Source organism: Sparus aurata, chromosome 6 (assembly GCF_900880675.1).
Source record: "Sparus aurata chromosome 6, fSpaAur1.1, whole genome shotgun sequence".
In the NCBI taxonomy this organism is placed as follows: domain Eukaryota; kingdom Metazoa; phylum Chordata; class Actinopteri; order Spariformes; family Sparidae; genus Sparus; species Sparus aurata.
In genome coordinates, this window is record NC_044192.1 from 35,077,711 (window position 1) to 35,098,691 (window position 20,981).

Here is a 20,981-nt window from a genome sequence, read left to right on the forward strand (position 1 = left end):
GTAGGCTTATTTAATTTATTTAATTGTCATAGAATTCAGCAGTCAGGCACAAACAGCCTATCTGTCGAGTGGACAACTTGTCCTCCACAAACTGCATTGATTCTCTGCTCAACCGCAGTCAGCTGACAATAGTAGCAAAGCGGAACAACTCCCCCCCAAACGTCCCAATCGTCTCATTGGCTTTTAAACAGAAAGCTTTTATTTTGAAACCGGCGACCGGAAGTATGTGGGATTTTGCAGCTGACTTGTCGCTGGCTGTCAGTCCATAATAAAGCTGAGTTAGACCGTCGGAGGTATACAAACGCAAAGGCTCAGCAGCGACGCTCCACAAATCTCAGCAGCTATTTGTACAATCAGATCTATTAAGTGTCATCAGGAGCTCTAACCTCAGAGAGAATCGCACAAGTTTCGGACTTTGGAATTGCTTGCTTCTTCTTCTTTTTCTTTTCTTTTTGCATTTTTAATAGATTTTTTTTTGATGTTTCATGTATCATGGCTAATGTGTCGTCGGCTGATGTGGGAGTTCTGTTTCTCATCGTAATCACAGCATCTTTGGCAAACAGTGAGTAGAGACAATGTTAGACTAGTGGGTGGTCTCTTTTTGTGGAGCGTTAATACGCATTTGCATATATCCAACATATACAATTTGCATCAGCGTAAAACTGCAAAGTCTCATAAGATTACTGCTGCAATTGACTATTATCTTTATCATACAGTTATTTTATCATTTTTTCTTCAATTAACTGATTACTTGTTAAGTCTAGCGATGGAAATGACAATTGCTCAACTCAGGTAACCAGAGCCCAAAGTGATGTCTTAGAAGAGATAATCACCACATTTGGGTTGTGACCTGCAAATGTTTGGAATCCTTACTGTTTAAAGTACTTACATTTACATTTGCAATTACAATCACATAGGTTTCATCAAAACCCAACTGACTGTCCAGCTATAATAATAATGATATTATTATTATTATTATTAACATTATTATTATTATTATTATTATTATTATTATTATTGTTGTCATTATTATTATTATTTGTTATATTGATATTATTATTATTATTATTATTATTATTATTATTATTATTATTATTATTAATAATAATAATAATAATAATAATAATCTTATCTTAACAAAGACCATAACCGCTATCTGCATCAGACTCTTTTGTCCAGAGCAAGCCTGCTCTTAGCAGCTGAACAGCATCATCAGAATCTTTACTGTTTAAATTACCTCACCAATTAATTAATAGTTGACTAGTCGCTTGCCACACAATTTGCAGCCAGTATTACAGTCTCTGAGGGTGGATTAACGACAATTATCTCAATTTTTACAAAAATAAAAAATAATACTCTTATTGTTATAAAAATAAAGATTAGGTTATAGCTACAAAAGATAGCACAGGTCAACTTTTAGACATCCTATTCCTCTATACTAACTACATTTCGAGAAGTATTAGATATCCTTACACGTGGTCTGGTCATCTGAAGCCAGTGACTTCACAGACGCACCATATGTCTGCGCAGTGGGGTAGAACTGGAACTCAGTTATTCAATCTCATAGCGCAGATATGAGAGGGAGTTCTTGGCAGTTCTTAAATTTCTTTGTTCCTGTAGGTTCCTCATCGAATAAATATGTAGACCAGAGGAGCGAGGTGGAAGCCTTCAAGCAGAACACACTTCGTCCCAGCCGTGGAGACAACCTCAGTGGTGATGCCTCTAAAGTGGAAGAGAAGCCATGCTTTGCTTGTGACCCACCAGGGGCCAGAAGGCGTGCAAAGAGATGTACGTGCTACACTTACAAAGACAAGGAGTGTGTGTATTACTGCCATCTGGACATCATCTGGATCAACACACCAGAGTAAGTGTCATTCTCCAAACATCCACAGTCTGCATTATTATCATTTTAAAGGTTACTGTAGCTTATATAGTGTCTTGTTATGATGATTGTTCACTGGGTCAAAATCATCCTGTGGTCTTGAATCACAGACCTTTTGATTTTCAGCTTCAGTCTTGGAAAGCATTCACGAGGTATGCTGTATGAGGCACAAAAATCTAAGTTATGGAGAAAAGTAAGCCCTACGTTTTTTGTTAAAGAAGTATTCATCATTTTGTATGCCATGAAAGGATTTGGGGGAAACTTAGCTGAAAAGCAAACTAAGCTTTTTCCCCATATGACAGTATTTTCCTGTGACTTGTAAACTGAAAAGATTTGTTGTAATAGGAAGTGGTCTAGACCCTGAGCTCTCAGGTATTTTAATTCTACTGAGGATTTCTGATTTCTGCCAGAGGGCGGCAGGAGGGTCCACAAGATGTCTTCAGTGGTGACCTTAGAAATTTAGATTGAACAAACCCGTTGCAAATTTGTATAATTCTTTTTATTCTGCTGCCAGAAAAAAAAACTTCAAGAAAAAAGTGTAGCAACCAACTACTGAGCTACTCTGTGGTTTTGAGTAGCCAAGACCACTATTTGTCTGTGTATGTTATTCAGAGATGCTGCTTTCTTGTTTGTGTTGTTATTATTTCAAATCAGCTTACCAATCTGCAAACATGAAACCTCAAACTATTTCATGGGACTTGCCATAGGTAGGAAACTTCAGTCCCTTTAAACTCTATTTTATCTCTGGCTTGAAAAAAGTTGAAAAGGACACCAATATATGTAATGTATGTCCTATCAGTTCTTTGATCACAACGCTTTTGACTGCAGGGTGGTCACCAGTACTACAAAGTTCAAGTTTTCACTGCAGAGAGCGGTGTCCTTTTCAAGTGTTGTCTAGTCTTGCAGGCATGTGCTTGTAGGAACAGAAAAGAGCTTGCATTAAGTGCAGGGTTAAAACTACTTACTATTTGAAGCTGTTTGAATGTGTTTATTGTGCAGGAAGCATGATTTAGTGCTGATTCCAAAAAACAATACATCTTACAGCATTGTATGTTTTTTTAATAAAAGGACCCAAAATGCAACACAGACTCAATCAATGAAGATATTTAAAAGTTCAACCAAAAAATAAAAACTCAGACATTATCTACTCAGCCCCATTGCAAGGGAATGTCAGGTGAAATTTTGCACTCATTAAAACAATCGATGGCTATGATGAGTCACAGAAGGCTGATGCTTACTCTATTGAGACTGAGCATGAAACAAAAGTAAAGTTTATTTTTTCACTTTACTGTTTGGAAAGTTGAAAATCTACTTGTCAGTAGAATAGAGCAGCCCACACATGATCTGCACCTGTGCAGTTGTTTTCAACTATAATTCCATAGCTTCATATTTTATGTTCTTGAATTTAACAGTATATTTTACCATCTGGTCTATAGTCATCCCTGGATGATAAGATTTAGGAGGGAAATAAATGATTTAGTATTTGTCAAGAAGCAATACTTTAACATAAAGCTGCAGCTATATGATGGTTCATGTGGGAGCCTGTGTGTCAAAAGGTAAAAATATTTGGATTGTACAATGAAAATTAACAACCTGAGGTTTTATGCTGCTTAGGGGACATAAGCACCTGCAGCTGTTACATTAAGTTGACCTTTTTTACTTTACTCCCCTGACTATTGAAGTTTGTTTTATATGTTGTGATTTGTCATGCTTGATATAAGAACAGCATGTTCCTCTCAGTTTCCAGAGGCAGATCTTTTGAACCAGGTTAACCGTGCAGGGTATACTACAAAAAAATGATTTAGATTGTGTTACTACTGTTGTAACTTTTCACTACTGCTAGTGGTAAAACTGCACAGTGGCTGGCATATTAATCCGAAAGAAAACCGTCTTGGATCAGATTCTGAGCGTTTTATTCTTCTTATAGGTTCCCTGTAGATTTTTTGACCAGTAGGTATCTCAGTGCTGTGCTCAGTGCTCAATGTTTTTATAAAGTCAGTCCATGTATTGTCTGTATTGTGCAACCACATGAGGAAGCAAATGCGTTAGCTCTCTAGAAACTCTAGCATTTGAAATTATTCTAGTGATTGACAGTTGGCAGCTGTAATGTACCATCAAATGTAGCAATGCACCAACAAGAAAGAAGCCTCCTAGTAACCTAATATTGATATGAACAATGTGCAATGTAAAATATTCTACATTTCAAATGTTTAATGAGTAAGAAATGGTTTCTGTACAAAATATGGCTCACACATTAAAACTTATTTACACCCTTGTTGTTCTACAGATTTTTTACTTCTTTAGCCAAATTACATTTTTGTCATGGGTGTAAACACTGGCATTACTGCATCTCATCGAGAAAGAAATTATAAATAAGTGTCGTCAAAACAGCAAATAAAGTTACACATTAACATCTTTCCTTTGAAATCTCTATCAGTCAGTCATCCATCATGTTCATGTTCATGGTGTTCATGATTGTAGCCATAAGAATTAAAACAATTTTGATTGGAAATTATATCTTTAATGCATGCAAGTCAAGTACAAGCTCAGAAATATCTGCATCAGTGCATCAGGGGTGGACTGGGAGATCATCAGGATAAACAGATAATGACTAAAGAAAGAATCTGCTTCAAAATCCTTTCATCCTCCCAAAGAAGAGCACTTTATTAAGTCTGTTCAAGCAGAGTGCAAACTGTAAGAAGAGCACATTCCATTCCTTCACTGATTTGCTGAAAAGTTTGGTCAGTGGAAGACATTGAAAAATAATAGGATCTATGCATCCATTCCATACAGAATATCTGCTTGGTCCTGTTTAAGTTAAGTGAGTTAAAGGAGGAAATCCAATCATACACTGGGAAAGAAACAGAAATGACAGGAATAGTAAGAATAACATGACACTTTTCATGTATCCACACCCATTGTTCAAAGGAAGCATTCATTATATACAGTAATTATAACCAAGTATGCAGAGACTCAATATACTGATACAGTTGCTAAGAGCTCTTTTATTGGTTTCGAAGTTCATTGAATTTCTGTTGCATTTTGTCATGTTGCTATCCTGCCATAATGATGGGTGTTTTTATTGCCATCAGTGTGTAGACCACCTATTTTTTATTTAGAACTTGACTTTAAAAAAGATAACTATTTGGCGTAAGGTACAACGATATTGTTTACACACTCTTACCTTTGCCTCTAGCCTCCTGAGACCCAGCAATTCATTTTTGTCCTCTGTAGGGGACATTACGTTTTTGCTGACATCTCTCATACTATACATGTCACTCTATTAAGTCCTGTCCTTAAAGAGGACAACTGGAGCTTTAAAATGACACCACATTTGGGGGGTTTGGCCTTGCTAAGTTGCCTGTACATGTCTTTTCATAATGGCTGCCGTCCCAAAAAGCACATTTTATGGAAAAAAGAAAGGTATGCATGATATTCATAATTGGAAAAAAAAAATAATGTTATTTTTCAATTGTTTTAAGTAAGTAGATATCTCAGAAATATTTGAGTGAGTTTTCAGAGCTGAGCTTATTTATTTTCATTTGAAAAAAAGCTAATTTATAAATGTCCTCTGTACTGGACGTCAGGACTTTGTTCTTCATATTTGTTCAGTAGACAGCTCTATGACGGAAGCAGAGAGGATTCTTAATAGAATCATTCAGTGAGATTCAGACATACACCGATCAGGCATAACATTATGTCCACCTGCCTAATATTGTGTTGGCCCCCTTTTGCTGCCAAAACAGCTCTGACCCATCGAGGCATGGACTCCACGAGACTCCTGCAGGTGCGCTGTGGTATGATGAGTCGTCTAGCCATCACAATTTGGCCTGTATCAAACTCACTCAAATCCTTATGCTTGCCCATTTTTCCTGCTTCTAATACCTCAACTTTGACAGCAACATGTTCACTTGCTGCCTAATATATCCTACCCACTAACAGGTGCCATGATGAAGAGATAATCAGTGTTATTTACTTCACCTGTCAGTGGTCATAATGTTATGCCTGATCGGTGTAGATCTATCAGAGGATGATACCATCAAGTGTCAAACATCTAATAAAGAAATGACAAAAGGTTCAGGTGTAATGGTCACAAAAAGATAAATCTACCTTTGCTATTTGCTTTGTATTTGGTGTACTGGATGATTCCAGTGGAACTTTCCATGTACATACTCAGCCTTTAAATGTTTCACATTTGAGACCAAGTAAGTCCCGTTGTCCACTACAGAGGACGTGCTGTAAAATTTGAATAAATTAAGTTTAAACATTTTTTTTCTTTGCAATATTTTTTTGACCACCGCAACACTACATTTATGTAAAAAAATAGTAATTAAAAAACTTTTTTTTTCCTGGGTCTCAGGAGGCTAGGGCAGGTTGCCAGGTACAACAAGACACATATCTCAGAAAAAACTGAGACACTCCCATATTATTTGGATCACTATGCAATTGGAAGTTCAATGGGACAAATTCTCAATCGGGAGCACATCAAGGACACTCTCATGAACTCTCAAGTACTTGTTGTGTGATGTAGTTGTAAGAAATTTGAACTATCCTTTGTCCTGTTCTGTGAAATAAGTAGTATTTTATCACAGGGCTTTAGTTACAATTGAGGAACCCGTTTTCTCCCTGGATATGGTAGTTTATGCCACTTGTTGTGTCATCAGACTACTACTCTAGTTGGGATGTATTTCAGAGTATTTTCAGAGATCCTTAGTAGAGCTGTGTTTATTACAAAGCTTTCACATTGTTGTTTTTTTTTAACACCAGTACCAAAATATAACATACCAAAGGAATGCTCATGTGCAATACAAACAAACAAATCCTTCTATACTCAGGGTGCTTTCACACCTACCTCGTTTGGTCAGGATTTTCAGTTTGTGGAAACCCTCCTGTTTGCTCACAACAGCCTGGCCTTGACGCACATATTTTATAAAAGGTTAAGACCCAAATGGAGAAACACACGTGAGGCAGGAAGGTTTGAGAAACAAAAGTGAGCTTTAAATGAAAAGCTAAATAATATATATACGTAAAATATATGTATATAATATAATATAATGTAATATAATATTATATAATATAATATAATATAAAATGATATAATTATCTAATATTTATGTATTATATGTATAATATGTAATAAGAAAATTTGGTAAGAAAATGCACTGATGATCTTTGAGAAATACTTTCTGTCTGTGATTGTGTTTTTACATAAGTATTCCTCAGAACTGAGTACACAGATTCAAGATTTAACATTCAAAGTGTTTATTGTCATATGCGCAATGGAAACATGTTTCTCTGTACATGAAATTCTCCCTTTGCTGTTTGCAGAATGCCAACAATATAAAAAGAAATATACACAACTGAAATACACAAAGTAAAGCACTTTTGCAAGGCACATGTTATAAATAAGTGAAAGCAACATCAACAACAACAACAATACTACTACTACTACTAATAATAATGATAATAATAATAACTAGAAAAATTGGATTTCCTGCGAAAATACAGTGTGAATGCTATAGGCTGAAGTCATTTCGGAAATCTGCTAAATGTACTGGAAAATGCATACAACTAAAAGAATGGTCAAGAATTTGAAGAAAAAGCAAAAGCTGAATTTTTCAAAAGCTGAAAAGGCAGAAAAGCTGAAAGGTTTTAGGCTGAAAGAGGTTAAAAAGGTGAAAAAAAGCTGAAAAGGTGAAAAGCTGTATAGTAAGAAGGCTGAAAGAGCTTAAAAAGTTTAGAAAAGGATGAAAAGCTGTAGAGTAAGAGGGCTGAAAAAGCTTAAAAAGATGAAAAAGGATTAAGTAAGAGGGCCGAAAAAGCTTAAAAAGGTAAAAAAAAGGGTGAAAAGCTGTAGAGTAAGAGGGCTGGAAGGGGTTAAAATGGTGAAAAAGGGCTAAAAAGTTAAACATTTTAAGGCTGAAAGACCTTAAAAGGGTGAAAAAGGATGAAAAGGATGGAAAAGGATGAAAAGCTGCAGAGTGAGAGGGCCGAAAAAGCTAAAACAGGTGAAAAAAGGATGAAAATGTAAAAAAGTTAAAGGGTGAAAGAGGTTAAAAAGGTGAAAAAAGGATGAAACGGTGAAAAGCTGTAGAGTAAGAGGGCCAAACAAGTTTAAAAGGGTTAAAAAGGATGAAGTAAGAGGGCAGAAAAAGCTCAAAAAGGTGAAAAAGTATGAAAAGCTGTAGAGTAAGAGGGTTGGAAGGGGTTAATTGGTGAAAAACGGCTAAAAAGTTGAAAAGTTAAAGGCTTTAAGAGCTTAGACGGGGGGAAAAAGGATGACAAAGATGAAAAGCTGTACAGTTAGAGTAAGAGGGCCGAAAAAGCTTAAAAAGGTGAAAAAAGGATGAAAATGTAAAAAAGTTAAAGGGTGAAAGTGCGTAAAATGGCTGCACATACGCTGGAGCAGGAGCAACCATGGAGCAAGCCAACAAGATTTCCTACATTTCTATGTATATATTGTCTATGTAAAGTAAAAGATGTGGGATCCAAATCCAGTTGAAGAGAATTCTTTCTCCAGATTTTCCAGCTTCCAGAGTGAGAAATGAGGGCAGAAAAGCGAGAGACAAATCAGGTACCGTCTGCTCTCCTCCAGAAATTTAGCCTCAAAATTAACATTGCGGCTTATGGGGGAGCTGCTGGAGTGCTTGTCGCTCTCGGGCTTCTAAATCCAAAACTGTAACTCCTACATCTGAAATAAGGCAATCAGCTGACACCCAACAAGATTTCCTACATTTCTGTGCATATTTTGTCTATGTCAAGTAAAAGATGTGGGATCAAAGTCAAGCTGTAGAGAATTTTTTCTCCAGTTTTTGAAGCTGCTCCCCACTCTAGGGTGCATCCGGTTGATGATGTCACGCACTCTGGCAGACGCAATACACACCCATTATAAAATCAGAAGAGGAGCTAAAAATCCTTAAAACAAAAACTGCGACATTTTCAAAACCGTACAAGATTTTTAAAAACTGAATACATCGCTAATAGTGGAGCGGCTTTACCGCATAATTCCAAAGAATCGTGCACTTTGTGATAAAAGCATGAAATGTGGTACACTTATAGTCAAAGACAGCCCAAAAAAAATTAGATATCGGGCCTTAGCAAATTCAGCCATTTCTCAAAATGGCCGCCATTGACCAACTTTTCCATGTGAATTTTCTTTTGTGGGTTGATCATAATATCATATTGATCATATATCATATTAGCTACATTTATTTACCTCTTTTAAATTTGTACATGAATGATACAAATAAAGATGGTTTGAAAATTGTTACTCGTGATTTGGAATTCAGGTGGCAACTTTAGTATTTAGCCTATTTGGAAGCTCACAGTGAAAGGTAGGCCTAACTGACAAAAGTAACTGTCCACACATGTGGTCAATCATGGAAGTCTCTCAGCAATCCCCTTCACAGTAACAGAGAGCGGTGCAGTCTAAGGCAGCTTTTTTGAATTAACACTGCTAAACACAACCCTTCTTACATTTGCAGGAGATAAGTTCATAGCTGGACTGGCCTGCATCAGGCAGGCATGTCCAAAATAATGACCCGCAGATGCCTTTGACCAGCCCCATCTACAAGGAGAAGGAAGCTCTGGTGTTGACACCAGCATCTGACCCCATACATGGCCTCCTTGATAGACTGCCCTCTCAACATGCTCCTTTAGGGCAGCCTTTGTTGGAGCGATTGACTGCACATTGTGCCTCTTCGCAAAGCACTTCCTCCTAGCTTGGTCTATGTCTGCGGATGTGCTGGTTCGATCATAGAACAGGATTATAAACCTTTTAATAGCTGCCATTACCTCCTGTAGAATGTCATGTAGGGCAGGGGACAATTCTAATAGGGCATTTGTAAGCCCTAATAGGGCTTTGAAAGACAGCCCACACAGCCCATACAGTCTTTTCCCATGCCCAGCAAAACTTGATAGTGTGTCACAGCCAGTCAAAGCATTAAAACACTGGAAGAGCCCGTGCCTTCTCAGGCCGAAGTGCAGCTGAGATTTCATGGGCTGCTAGGTATCGTAAACTCTTTCCGGTACCAAATGCCAACCAAAGCTCATCCTCTGCCTTTAAGGCCCCCACACACCGCCCAGACTCAAACCAACTGCCAACTGCCTTTATCCGACCACTCTGTTGCCTCTTGTCTGACCCATTTTGCAGAAAAGTTATATTGAACACAGCACTTCGACGTGCTGCCAGCTCCATAGTAGCGTGTACGTTCCACGCTTGCGCGAGATGCAGTAAGCGGGTGGCACTACATGAAAACAGGAAATGACAGAATGGAGTGCATAGACAAACAAAGCGCATACAGTATTCCACCCCTCCCACACACTGTGCTGATTCGCTAGCACACCGCCAATCAGAATGGTCATACAGCTAGCACACAACAATCAGAGAATCAAATGGCTCAGACGACCAACAGCCAACCTCATCAGACTTCGCAAGTTGAATCGGAGCAGACAACGTCCGCGCGGCTCCGAAAGCTTCCAACGCAGCTGAACACACTGAACAGATTTGTTCTTGAACTCGTCCGAGTCTCCCCAAGCGCTTCAGACGTCCAACGGTGTGTTCTTGCCTTTAGACCTTGAGCTGATGCCATTGCTAGAACCACAACATTGTGTTAATGGGAAAGTAATAACGAGGGTTTTTCTAAAATAAGTTTAATTCATCTATCATACCTAAATAAAGCAGTCATGGTTCTGTGATATCTTCCTACCAAGTAGTCTTATATTAACAGCAATCCACCATTTGAAACATGGTATTAGCATATTAGCACCATTTATGTGGAACAGGGTGTCAGTGGGGGAAAAATAAGGGTTTTTCTTAAATAAGTTTTATTTATCTAGTTGTGAGCTAATTGTAATAACAAAATAAGTTTTAACATAAGTTTTATTTATCTAGTTGTAAGCCTACATAGAGTCGAGCATATGACAGAGATGAACTTGAGGCATGTTGCAATTGTCAAGTCACATCTGATCTTTCCAATGAATTGAAGGACTTGAAGGTGACATTAATATGTCACTATTTATGAGACTTAGGTATGTGTGAAGTTTAAGGAAGTTTAAAAGATTTAATTTAAACTAAATTTTACTTCAGCTAATCTTAATTAGCACCGCTTACATTGGCATGTGATATCTGCAAGTAAATGGTGTCCATCTTTGTAAGAACAAAGGAAGATTCTTGGCTTATTATACATTGCAAATGTTATTTCTGCATGATAAAATGTATAATTATTTATGGAGAACGACCATATGATATGCAAAATATGAAACTTTATTACAATTACAATGTTCATGCTGATTGTGGCAATCATCTTGAATTTGTATTGATTTATATGTATTCTTCATGTATAAACTTTAATTTAAACTTTAAATTTAACTAACAAGATCATCATATTTTATACCATGCAAGTAAGAAAATTTATCTAAATACTGTTGTCAAATGGCCACCACGGCCGCCATGTTGAATATTCACGATGGCCCAATATCCAATTTTTTTCAGACTGCCTTTGGCCTTAAGTGTACCAAATTTCATGCTTTTACCACAAAGTGCACAATTTTTCAGCTAAGCCGCCCCACTACAATAGTTTAAGGTTGGCTGACTCGTTTAAAGTTGGAATGGTGTCTCTAGCTCAAAGCACGAGGGACAAGAAGAGGTTGAAAGGCAACGAGTTTTGCAGAGGATATGAAGATTTTCCCATTTGATTCAATGTTAAAAAAAATTTGGGAAAAGGCTACATTTCTGAAAAAGTTGAAAGGTTAAAAAGCTGAACAAGGCTGAAAGAGCTTAAAATGCTGTACATTTCGATAGTTGAATGGTTTCTATAGCTAAACACTTTCTTTTTAGAATGCCTTCAGCACTAACAAATTCCAGAAGAACAATAGTTTGAGTGCCTTTAGCATTCACACTAATCAGAGCTGTAAGCAGCGATGAACGGGCCCTCGCAGTCAACGCCTTCGGCATGCTTCCGCCAGGCTTGTCAACGCAACACCTTCCGTTTAGGACGTATTTCCTATGATTTGGTGGGCTGCTCCTCCTGCTGGTATTAAACAATGTATACTGAAATCTGAAGGTTCTGTGGCTGCACATGTGCTGGAGCAGTCGCATAGACAAAGTTGAAAATGTCCCCATAAGAATGAATGGGAAAATGCCTCCCAAACTCCTGTGATTTTTAAAAGAAATGTAATGGTTATCGCCAACATATTTATATATTGTTTAACAGGAGACATTGCTGAACTCTGTGATGTCTTTTTTTATTTCTGCAGAGTGAAAAGGCTTATGGGGGAGTTGATGGAGTGCTTGTCACTCCGGGGCTCCCACAGCCAAAACGGAAAGTATTACATCTGAAATAAGACCATCACCTGAAAGCCAACAAGATTTCCTACACTTCTATGTATATATTGTCTATGTGAAGTAAAAGATGTGGGATCCAAATCTAGAAGAAGAGAATTATTTCTCCAGTTTTTCTAGCTGCTCTCCACTCTAGCGATGATGTCACGCACTCTAGCTCACACAATACACACCCATTATAAAATCAGAAGATGGCCTAAAAACCCTTAAAACTAAAACTGTGATGATTTCAAAACTGTAAATGATCTTAAAAAGCTGAATACATGCACAATAGATCAAGGTCTTCTGACTCTTTAAAAGAAGGAATGGTGTCTGTAGCTCAACGAATGAAGCACAAGAAGAGGTTGAAAGTCAATGAGCTTTGAAGAGGATTTGAACATTTTCCCATTTACTTTCCATTCACACTAATTAGACTGCGACCAGAGTGCCGCCTATTGCACCAAATTTTACACAAAGCCTCATCAGTCCATGGAACACAGTTATTAACACTTATGTGATAATCAGACAGTGTTTTGTAAAGATGTGCAAGATTGTCTGTTTTCAACACAATATGCAGGAATTTGTTGTTTTATATTTCGGGCGTTTTATGGACTATCAAAATTCTTTTGATAACTCTTTGTCAGGATGGTCCACAGGTGCTACATGCAAAGTTTGGTGCAAATTGGTCTAACTGTCTAGGAGTTCGAAAAAAAGTAGGTTTTTCATTTGTCATGATTTTGTGAAAGGAAAGTTACGCGAAAGTGGGCGTGGCCTAGACCACACAATTCAGCTGAAGTGAGGGAACATGTAGATATAAGGTTAAACAATGTGCAACACATTATGTGGGAGTTTCACATGGAAAATAGCGCCACCCGCTGGTCATTTTTGGGTGTTGAGTTACAGGTGCCATTCTAGACCACCCCTATGAATTTCATTTCCATAAGTGTTGTGGTGTGGGCACATTGCCAAATGTAAAATTAAACTGGCACCACAGTGCCATCTAGTGTTGGATTGGTAAACCCTTCATCAGCTCTCCTCAGGAGGGCACTGACAATGATTGTTCCAAGTTTCGTGTTATTCCGATGAACCGTTGTGGAGATATAAGATATTTATTTTAAAGAGCACCACTTTGTATTCATCGCCTAAAACTTTACACAGAGCCTCTGGGGCTCATTGGGAAGTAGTAACCTGAGTTTTTATGTAAGTAGACCACACCAGTGTGGATATATGCAAAACTTTCTGTATTGAACCAAATCTGCAGGAAATCATTATTTAATAACTTTAAAATCAATTGTCCTATTAAAAGTCTTTTGATAGCTTTTTGTCAGGAGGGTCCACAGATGCTGTGTGCCAAGTTTCGTGCAAATCGGTGAAATTGCCTGGGAGGTGTTCGAAAAAGTAAGTTTTCGACATTTCACAAATTTGCCCCAAAAAATGGCGGAAATGGGCGTGGCCTATACCACGAGATTCGTCACAATTCACTGAACGCATCGATATAAGGTTTTTGAATGTTCGACAAAGTATATGGGCATTATGAGCAGTGTTGGGAATAACGGCGTTAGAATAAACGGCATTCCTAAGTAACGGGTAATCTAACTAATTACTATTTCCATCGTTACAATGCTATTACCATTATCGACTATTAGAGCTGTCCCAAACGATTATTTTTCAAACGATTAATCTAGCGATTATTTTTTTGATTAGTAGACTAATCTAACGATTAATTTAACGTTACATGACCAAACAAAAGTTACGTAGTAACTGTAACTGTCGTTGGTAACTTATATGAGGAAAAAATACCACAGTTGTAGGCTGTCACCAGCAAAAACCCTTAACACACTCAAGTGGTTGTGTTGACAGAAATCACCGCGATGGGTCAGCCCTCCCGACCAAGACTTCAGTGAACTTTCCCCCAGAAAACAGCCTCCATCCCCGCAAGTGACAGAGTCACGCAGCGACCTGTTTACTGATGGCGATTATGTAATATTTTAATTTAGTGCGAACAACGTAACTCTTTCACCTTCCAGGATGTTTAGAGGGCCAGGTTCTCAATCACTACACATTATAAACGGTCCACGGGTTTAGAGTGACAGGAGGGACACCTGGGAAACACCCCGACGTCATCATCACGACGTGTACCGTCACGTCTCTTTAGGAGCGGCAGCGCAGCTTTCTGTGTGAATTACATGGTGCTTCGTCTTTATTCCAGCAGTGCTTCGCTCTGTGTGAATGACCAACGGCGGAGAATTGACGAACTGCCGCTGCGGCGTTAATGGAGCGTCTCTGTGTGAGAGGGGCTATTCTCAGCCTCCGCAGGTACTACCACTTCCTGTTTGGGACGACGCGCCGACGCAAATTATTCATGTCGACAAATTTATGTTGTCGATTACGCCGACTACGTCGACGCGTTGTCCCAGCCCTACCAACTATTAAATGTGGCAAGTTACAAACTGAAGCTGATCATTGAAGCTGTTGTCATCCAACTCGGCTCTCAGCCACCGGAGCTGCAGAGCTGTTTTTTTTCCTCCAGTTAGGAGGAGGGAGGGGTAGACAGTCAATCATCATCACTTATGCAACCGCATAAGTGATGATGATTGGCTGTCTAACGTTAAGTGAGAGCCTCACACACACAAACTAGCAGAGGTGAACTGCAGCAATGGCGAGTCCGGGGGGAAGGTTAACATTTTCAAAATGGAAGTAGAGACACTACTTTAATCTTCTTTGTCCACGTCCATTGTAAGCAACTCGGATCTAATGAAGCATCTCTCAGTGGCACACGCTTCTACAAAACTAACACCGGCCAAAAACTCCATTGCTGACACCGTTGATGATGATAGCAGGCCAGGTGTGGCTAACGTGAGCTCCGCTAACAGCTTCACAAAAGCTTGTGACACAGACTGAACTGAATGCAATGATAGACAGGTATGTTGTTGAGAACTTGCTCCCGTTATCAAGAGTTGACTCAGACTCCTTCAGAGCACTCATTGGCAAAATATCGGGGAGAGCAGGTGCCGGTCCGCCATGCAGAAATACATTTTCTAAATACATATGTAGATGCCGAGTGCGCTAAAATGACTGCCGAGCTCAAAAGGGGGAAGAAATTAAAGTAACGCAATAGTTACTTTTCCTGGTAACTAATTACTTTTATAGTGGAGTAATTCCGTTACTAACTCAATTTTAAAAGTAACGTGCCCAACACTGGTTATGAGCCAAAACGCACTTTCCTTAATTACAGCAACACCTAGTGGTGGAAATTCCGAACGACAATATAACTACAACATTTTGTTCATTCATCTGTTGTTTAAATGTCTGATGGCAGTTGGATACATTCACATATAGAGGCTGCTTTTTTGGACAGATATAACTGGCAGCGCACTGGCTGGGATGAAGCGCTTATGCGTGGGGAAAGAAAATGCTGCACATGACTGAACATCTAGTGAATTTCTCAATGTGTTAACAGTGGAAGTAAAACCACACTTTTTCTTGATACAAGTTTATGTTTAAGCTGTCTTAATCCAAACTTTCTTTATTGTTTTTTTCACAAAGCAGACAGGATCTCAGTTCTTACAAAGGCAATGATTCCAGAACAGGTTAAAAGATCCAGTTCTTATTTATCCATATCAGCCCAGGAGTGGCACCCAGCCACCCACCCACCCACCTACCCTGAACTACACACATTCAATCCAATCACTCTCACAACATACAAGTGCAGGGCACAGGTTATAAACAAGGAAACAGAAAGTAAAAGGACATGATATATGGATACATAGTAATTACGTAATGGTACATGGTTACAAACAAGAAAAGATAATAGGCAATAGTAATTAAAAATAAATAAATAAATAAATGAATAAATACATAAATAAATAAATAAATAAATAAATAAGGGGGGGGGGGCTCAGTTGGTTTCTGTTACAATAGTCAGAGAGTCAATGTATGTGATGAAGGGCTGCCACATCTTATAGAAGCTGCTTGAGGACCCTTTGAAGGAAAGCCTAATTTTCTCTAGCGTAATACACTGCAGTATGTCCTGAATCCATTTATTATGAGTTGGGGGGGAAGAGTGAGACCATTTTAAAAGAATAAGTCTTCGAGCAAGTAATGTGGTGAATGCAATGATTTTTCCTGTGGACTTAGGCACATTGCGTGGAGAGTACAATCCAAAGAGGGCCGTGAGGGGTTCAAACAGTATGATTTGACCCGTTGTTTTACTAAGCGTTTCAAATATTGCTGCCCAAAATTCAGATAATTTAGGGCAAGACAAAAACATGTGAACAAGATCGGCAGGAGCCTGCCCACATCTGTTGCATGAGTCTGTTCTGTCAGGATAGATTTTGGCCAGTTTGGCATTAGTAAGATAGGCTCTATGCAGAATTTTACATTGAAGAAGGCTATGCCTCGCACAAATAGAGGGCGAGTGGACATTATTTAATAACCCCTCCCATTGCACATCGGATAAGGGAGCTCCAAGGTCCTGACCCCAAACAGCTCTTAGAGAGGTTAGTTGATTTGGGGACAATGTGTAAATTTGTTTGTATATGATCCCTATGAGTCCTTTCTTCCTGGGATTGAGGGTTAAAAATTGATCAATAAGAGAGTTTGGGGGACTGCTAGGAAACTGGGGGAAGCAAGATTTCACAAAATGTCTTATTTGAAAGAACCGAAAAAGGTGAGTGTTTGGTAGATTAAACTTTGCTGCCAAGTCAGTGAATGAGGCGAAAACACCATTAAAGAAAAGGTCATTAAGCATCGCAAGGCCCTTCTCAGACCAGGTGCGAAAGGCTGGATCAAAGCATGAAGGAGCAAAAAGGTGATTACGAAAAATTGGAGATTGACCTGACTGAATGTGGAGGCCAAAAGTTTTTCTGAACTGATTCCAAATCATCAGTGTGTTCGTTACAATTGGATTAGGACTAACCTGTTTAACTAACAATGGTAGTTGGGAGCACACCACAGACCAAAGGCAAGAACGCGAGGAAGAAATTTCAAGTAGAGCCCACTGCGGACATTCGGATACTGCTTTACCAGTGTTCCAGAAGAGAAGTTTGAGCTGTTTGACCAAATCGTGCCCGTTTATTGCTCCATAGAAATGAACCAATCAGCTGATCAAGACTGGAAAAGAAAGATTTCCTTATGGAGACAGGTATATGTTGGAAAAGGTAAAGAAACTGTGGAAGTAGTGACATTTTTATCAAGTTGACCCGCCCAATCAAAGAGAGGGGGAGAGAGGAACATCTGGCAAGATCTAATTTACAAAGTTCGAGTAATGGGTTATAATTTTTGGCAAATAGTTCAGAAAAAGATCTTGTCACAAGGATTCCAAGGTACTTAAGACCGTCTGTGGCATTCCTAAAGGGAGGGAGACCATGTGGGAGACGGTCAGCGGCAAGATTAATTGGTATGTAATCACTTTTTCCCAAATTGAGTTTGTAACCGGAGTACTTCTCAAATTTTTCAAAAATATCTAAAATTACAGGGAGACTGGAAGCAGGGTTGGACATGTACAGTAAAAGATCATCAGCATAAAAAGAAATTTTGTGAAGCTGCCCTTGGCGCGTGATACCCTCGAACCCGTTCTCACTCCGCAACCAAATGGCCAGGGGCTCAACTGCCAAGGCAAACAATAGCGGGGAAAGGGGACAACCCTGTCGAGTGCCTCTGTGTAGGGAGAATAGGCATGATTTAATACTATTAGTGCTGACAGAGGCTAAGGGAGAAGCATAGAGAAGTTTTATCCAATCCACAAAGTCAGGGCTGAGGCCAAATTTATTAAGAAAAAGGTATTGCCACTCTACACGGTCGAACGCTTTTTCAGCGTCTAAGGACAAAACTAGTTCGGGAGAGTCAGTAGAGGGAGAATAGAGAATATTGAATAACCTACGTGTGTTTGAAGATGAATGTCTTCCTGAAATGAAGCCAGTCTGGTCAGGATTGACCAAGGACGATATGACTTTCTGGAGACGGCCAAAGAAGCGGATCTTTGTCCTTTTTTAATAGCAGTGAAATTGAAGCCTCTGACATTGTGGGTGGTAACAGACCTTTTACCCGAGCTTCATTGAAAACCTTAACCAGAATCAGGGCAAGAGTTGCGGAATAGGTCTTGTAAAATTCTGTGGTAAAACCATCAGGTCCTGGCAATTTATTACTCTGTAAAGAACTTATTGCATCTTTAACCTCGGAGATCGTGATTGGTGCACCTAGCTCAGTTGCAACCGCTGGGTCAATTTGAGGGTACGTGAGCAAGTCAAGGGGGTTCGGGCGCTCCAAATCGCACGGAGAGGTTTCGGAGGAATACAGTTTAGAGTAATAGTCAACAAACGCATTGTTAATAGCGGTAGGATTGGATGTGGTGTCATCAGAAGCTAACCTAATCCTAGGTATAAGTCTCGATGCAGCCTCAGTTCGTGCTTGGTATGCTAGGAGTTTGCCTGCTTTATCACCCTGCTCGAAAAAATGTTGCTTGGTGTGTAAGAGTTGTTTCCCAATCTGGCCAGAAGTTAACAAGTTATACTGTGATTGGAGCTGTACTCGTTTTTTATACAGTGCATCTGAGGGGTCGACAGAGTATTGGGTGTCTAACCTTTGTATTTCATCTGATATTTGTTTCAATTTAGAGCGCTCCGACTTCCTAAAGCTAGAGATGAAAGAAATAATTTGAGCTTTAAGGGTCTCTCAAAGTACATCACTAACCATATCTGGTGTGTCATTTGTGTCGAAGAAGAACTGGATCTGATTGGTTAGAAAGTCCTTGAATTTTGGTTCAGATAATAAGTGGGAATTGAATCTCCAGGGTTTGGCAGGCAATTTGCCCTGGGAAAGGTTAATGTTTAAAGAGACAGGAGAGTGATCGGAAATTACTATGCTGTGATACTCGCATGACTGTATATTGTCTAACAATCTATTATCGAGTAGGAAGAAGTCGATCCGAGAGTAAGACCTATGGACATGTGAAAAAAAGGAGAAAGCTTTCGTGTAAGGGTGCATAGTTCTCCACGGATCAGATAGGCCTAATTGGTCTGCATGAAACTTTAACATGTTGGCCGCCTTAGACAGGCTAGATTGTTTGGTGGATGATCTATCAAGATCAGGGTCTTGGACCTGGTTAAAATCACCTCCAATTATTATGTGATGACCTGCAGCGTTCGGGATACTTGAAAGAATTTTGGACATAAATTTATCATCGTCCCAAGTTGGAGCATATATTGAGGCCAGGACCACAGGAGTATTCTGCAATTTGCCCAGTACCATGACATAACGCCCATTTGGGTCAGAAACAACAGAGGAAGGTTCAAAAGCAACATCTTTGTGTATGATAATGGCTGCACCCCTAGCCCTCTCTGAAAACCTTGAGTGAAAAAGGTGACTCATCCAAGGTTTCTTAATGCGGGAGAATTCAGACAGGAAGAGAGAAAAAAAACAAAAAAACAAAAAAAAAAACAGAAACACAAACACACATACACTCATATCTGCGTACAAAAATACAAAAAATCCCAATCCTTATAGGAATACAAACACTGAGTATCTCCCTAGATACAATTGCTTCCAACTACCCCATTCCCATTGCAAAGAAACGTTGCCCAGCCTCTCTCCAAACTATGAGAATAAGAAAGCCTCAGCAGAGACAGAACATAAAACATTTTGTCCAAACTTGGGCCTGGTTATCTAGACCATAAACCAGGAGGACTTATAACACCTTCTTGCAAAACAGCCCCACTGGATAACATTATACATACACACAGTATATAGCGGAGAGGCTGTACAAACCAAAATTAACCCAAAATGTGAGGTAAACAAATAAAGGAAACGGGTGTTGTAAGTAATGCTGATAGAGAAGTAGGCCTCTCAGACCCTAAAAGAGGAACATTAACCTTACAGTAGAAGCTAGGATCAAGGAGTGAAATGTGTGCCTCCATGAATATCTACTGTTATTAGCTTCCATGTAAATAACAACATGGACAGACCTGAGGGGTGTACTGCGAAGCCAGTTTAGTGGGTTAGCGAGGTATGTTGAGTCTAAAGCCAGGCTTCCCTGTACTACAAAGGTGGCTGTCTTTTAACCCGGCTAGATCACCATTGTAACTTATGCTTAGCTCATAACCTAGTCGGGACCAGGTTATGTTCAGAGTTTCAGCTTAAAATCGGCTATAAAACCGCGGCTGTTTCACTGTGTAACTCATTCGGAGATGGCGTCACCATTCATAACCCGGTGGACCTGGGAGCAAGAATGATTCGGGCAGCACTACGACGTGAGCGGCTTCTTCGAGATTGCGCTGATCTGCTGGCATTTCCTGATGAAATTCTCCATGAGCGATACAGATTTTCAGCCGAGGGAATACGGTACATTTGCTCACTTATTGAGCCGAGTGTCAGGAATGCCAATCGAAGAAGCTGTGCGCTCAGTGTCGGGCAAACTGTTTGTGTAGCCCTTAGTTTTTTTTGCCAAGGGAACCTCCTTACATTCAGTTGGTAATTCAGAAAATCTGAGCAAGAACACACACTGACAAAATGATGGGGCAGCTTGGCTACATACCACTTTGAATGATGTTTTTGTATCTGGCTCTAACTTGCTGCCATGTCCGACTGCTGCTTCCACATCTTAATAAAATGCAATATGAAATATTAATTAGGCCAACCTTGTATTTATTTGTCACAGATAATGAGTAAAGTTACTTATTTCTTTGATATGGCCATGAATAAACTGATGAACTGATCAATGATTCACCCGTTGTAGGGCAGTGTACGTCCAAACACAAATCTTACAGGTTGAGCTATTTTCAC

General features: G+C 39.3%; 1 protein-coding gene across 2 annotated transcripts in view; it reads left to right on the plus strand.

The window, feature by feature from the left end:
• The first annotated feature begins 219 nt into the window (after positions 1-219).
• LOC115583830 (endothelin-3) overlaps positions 220-20,981 on the plus strand; it is a 28,895-nt gene continuing 8,133 nt past the window's right edge. Inside the window, exons 1-2 of one of the 2 annotated variants that reach the window (XM_030421031.1) lie at positions 220-562; positions 1,621-1,864. In XM_030421031.1, coding sequence (XP_030276891.1) covers positions 493-562; positions 1,621-1,864 — 314 coding nt within the window. In that variant the 5' untranslated portion in view covers positions 220-492. The remainder of the gene's footprint in view (positions 563-1,620; positions 1,865-20,981) is intronic. The other variant, XM_030421030.1, reaches the window with a different exon arrangement.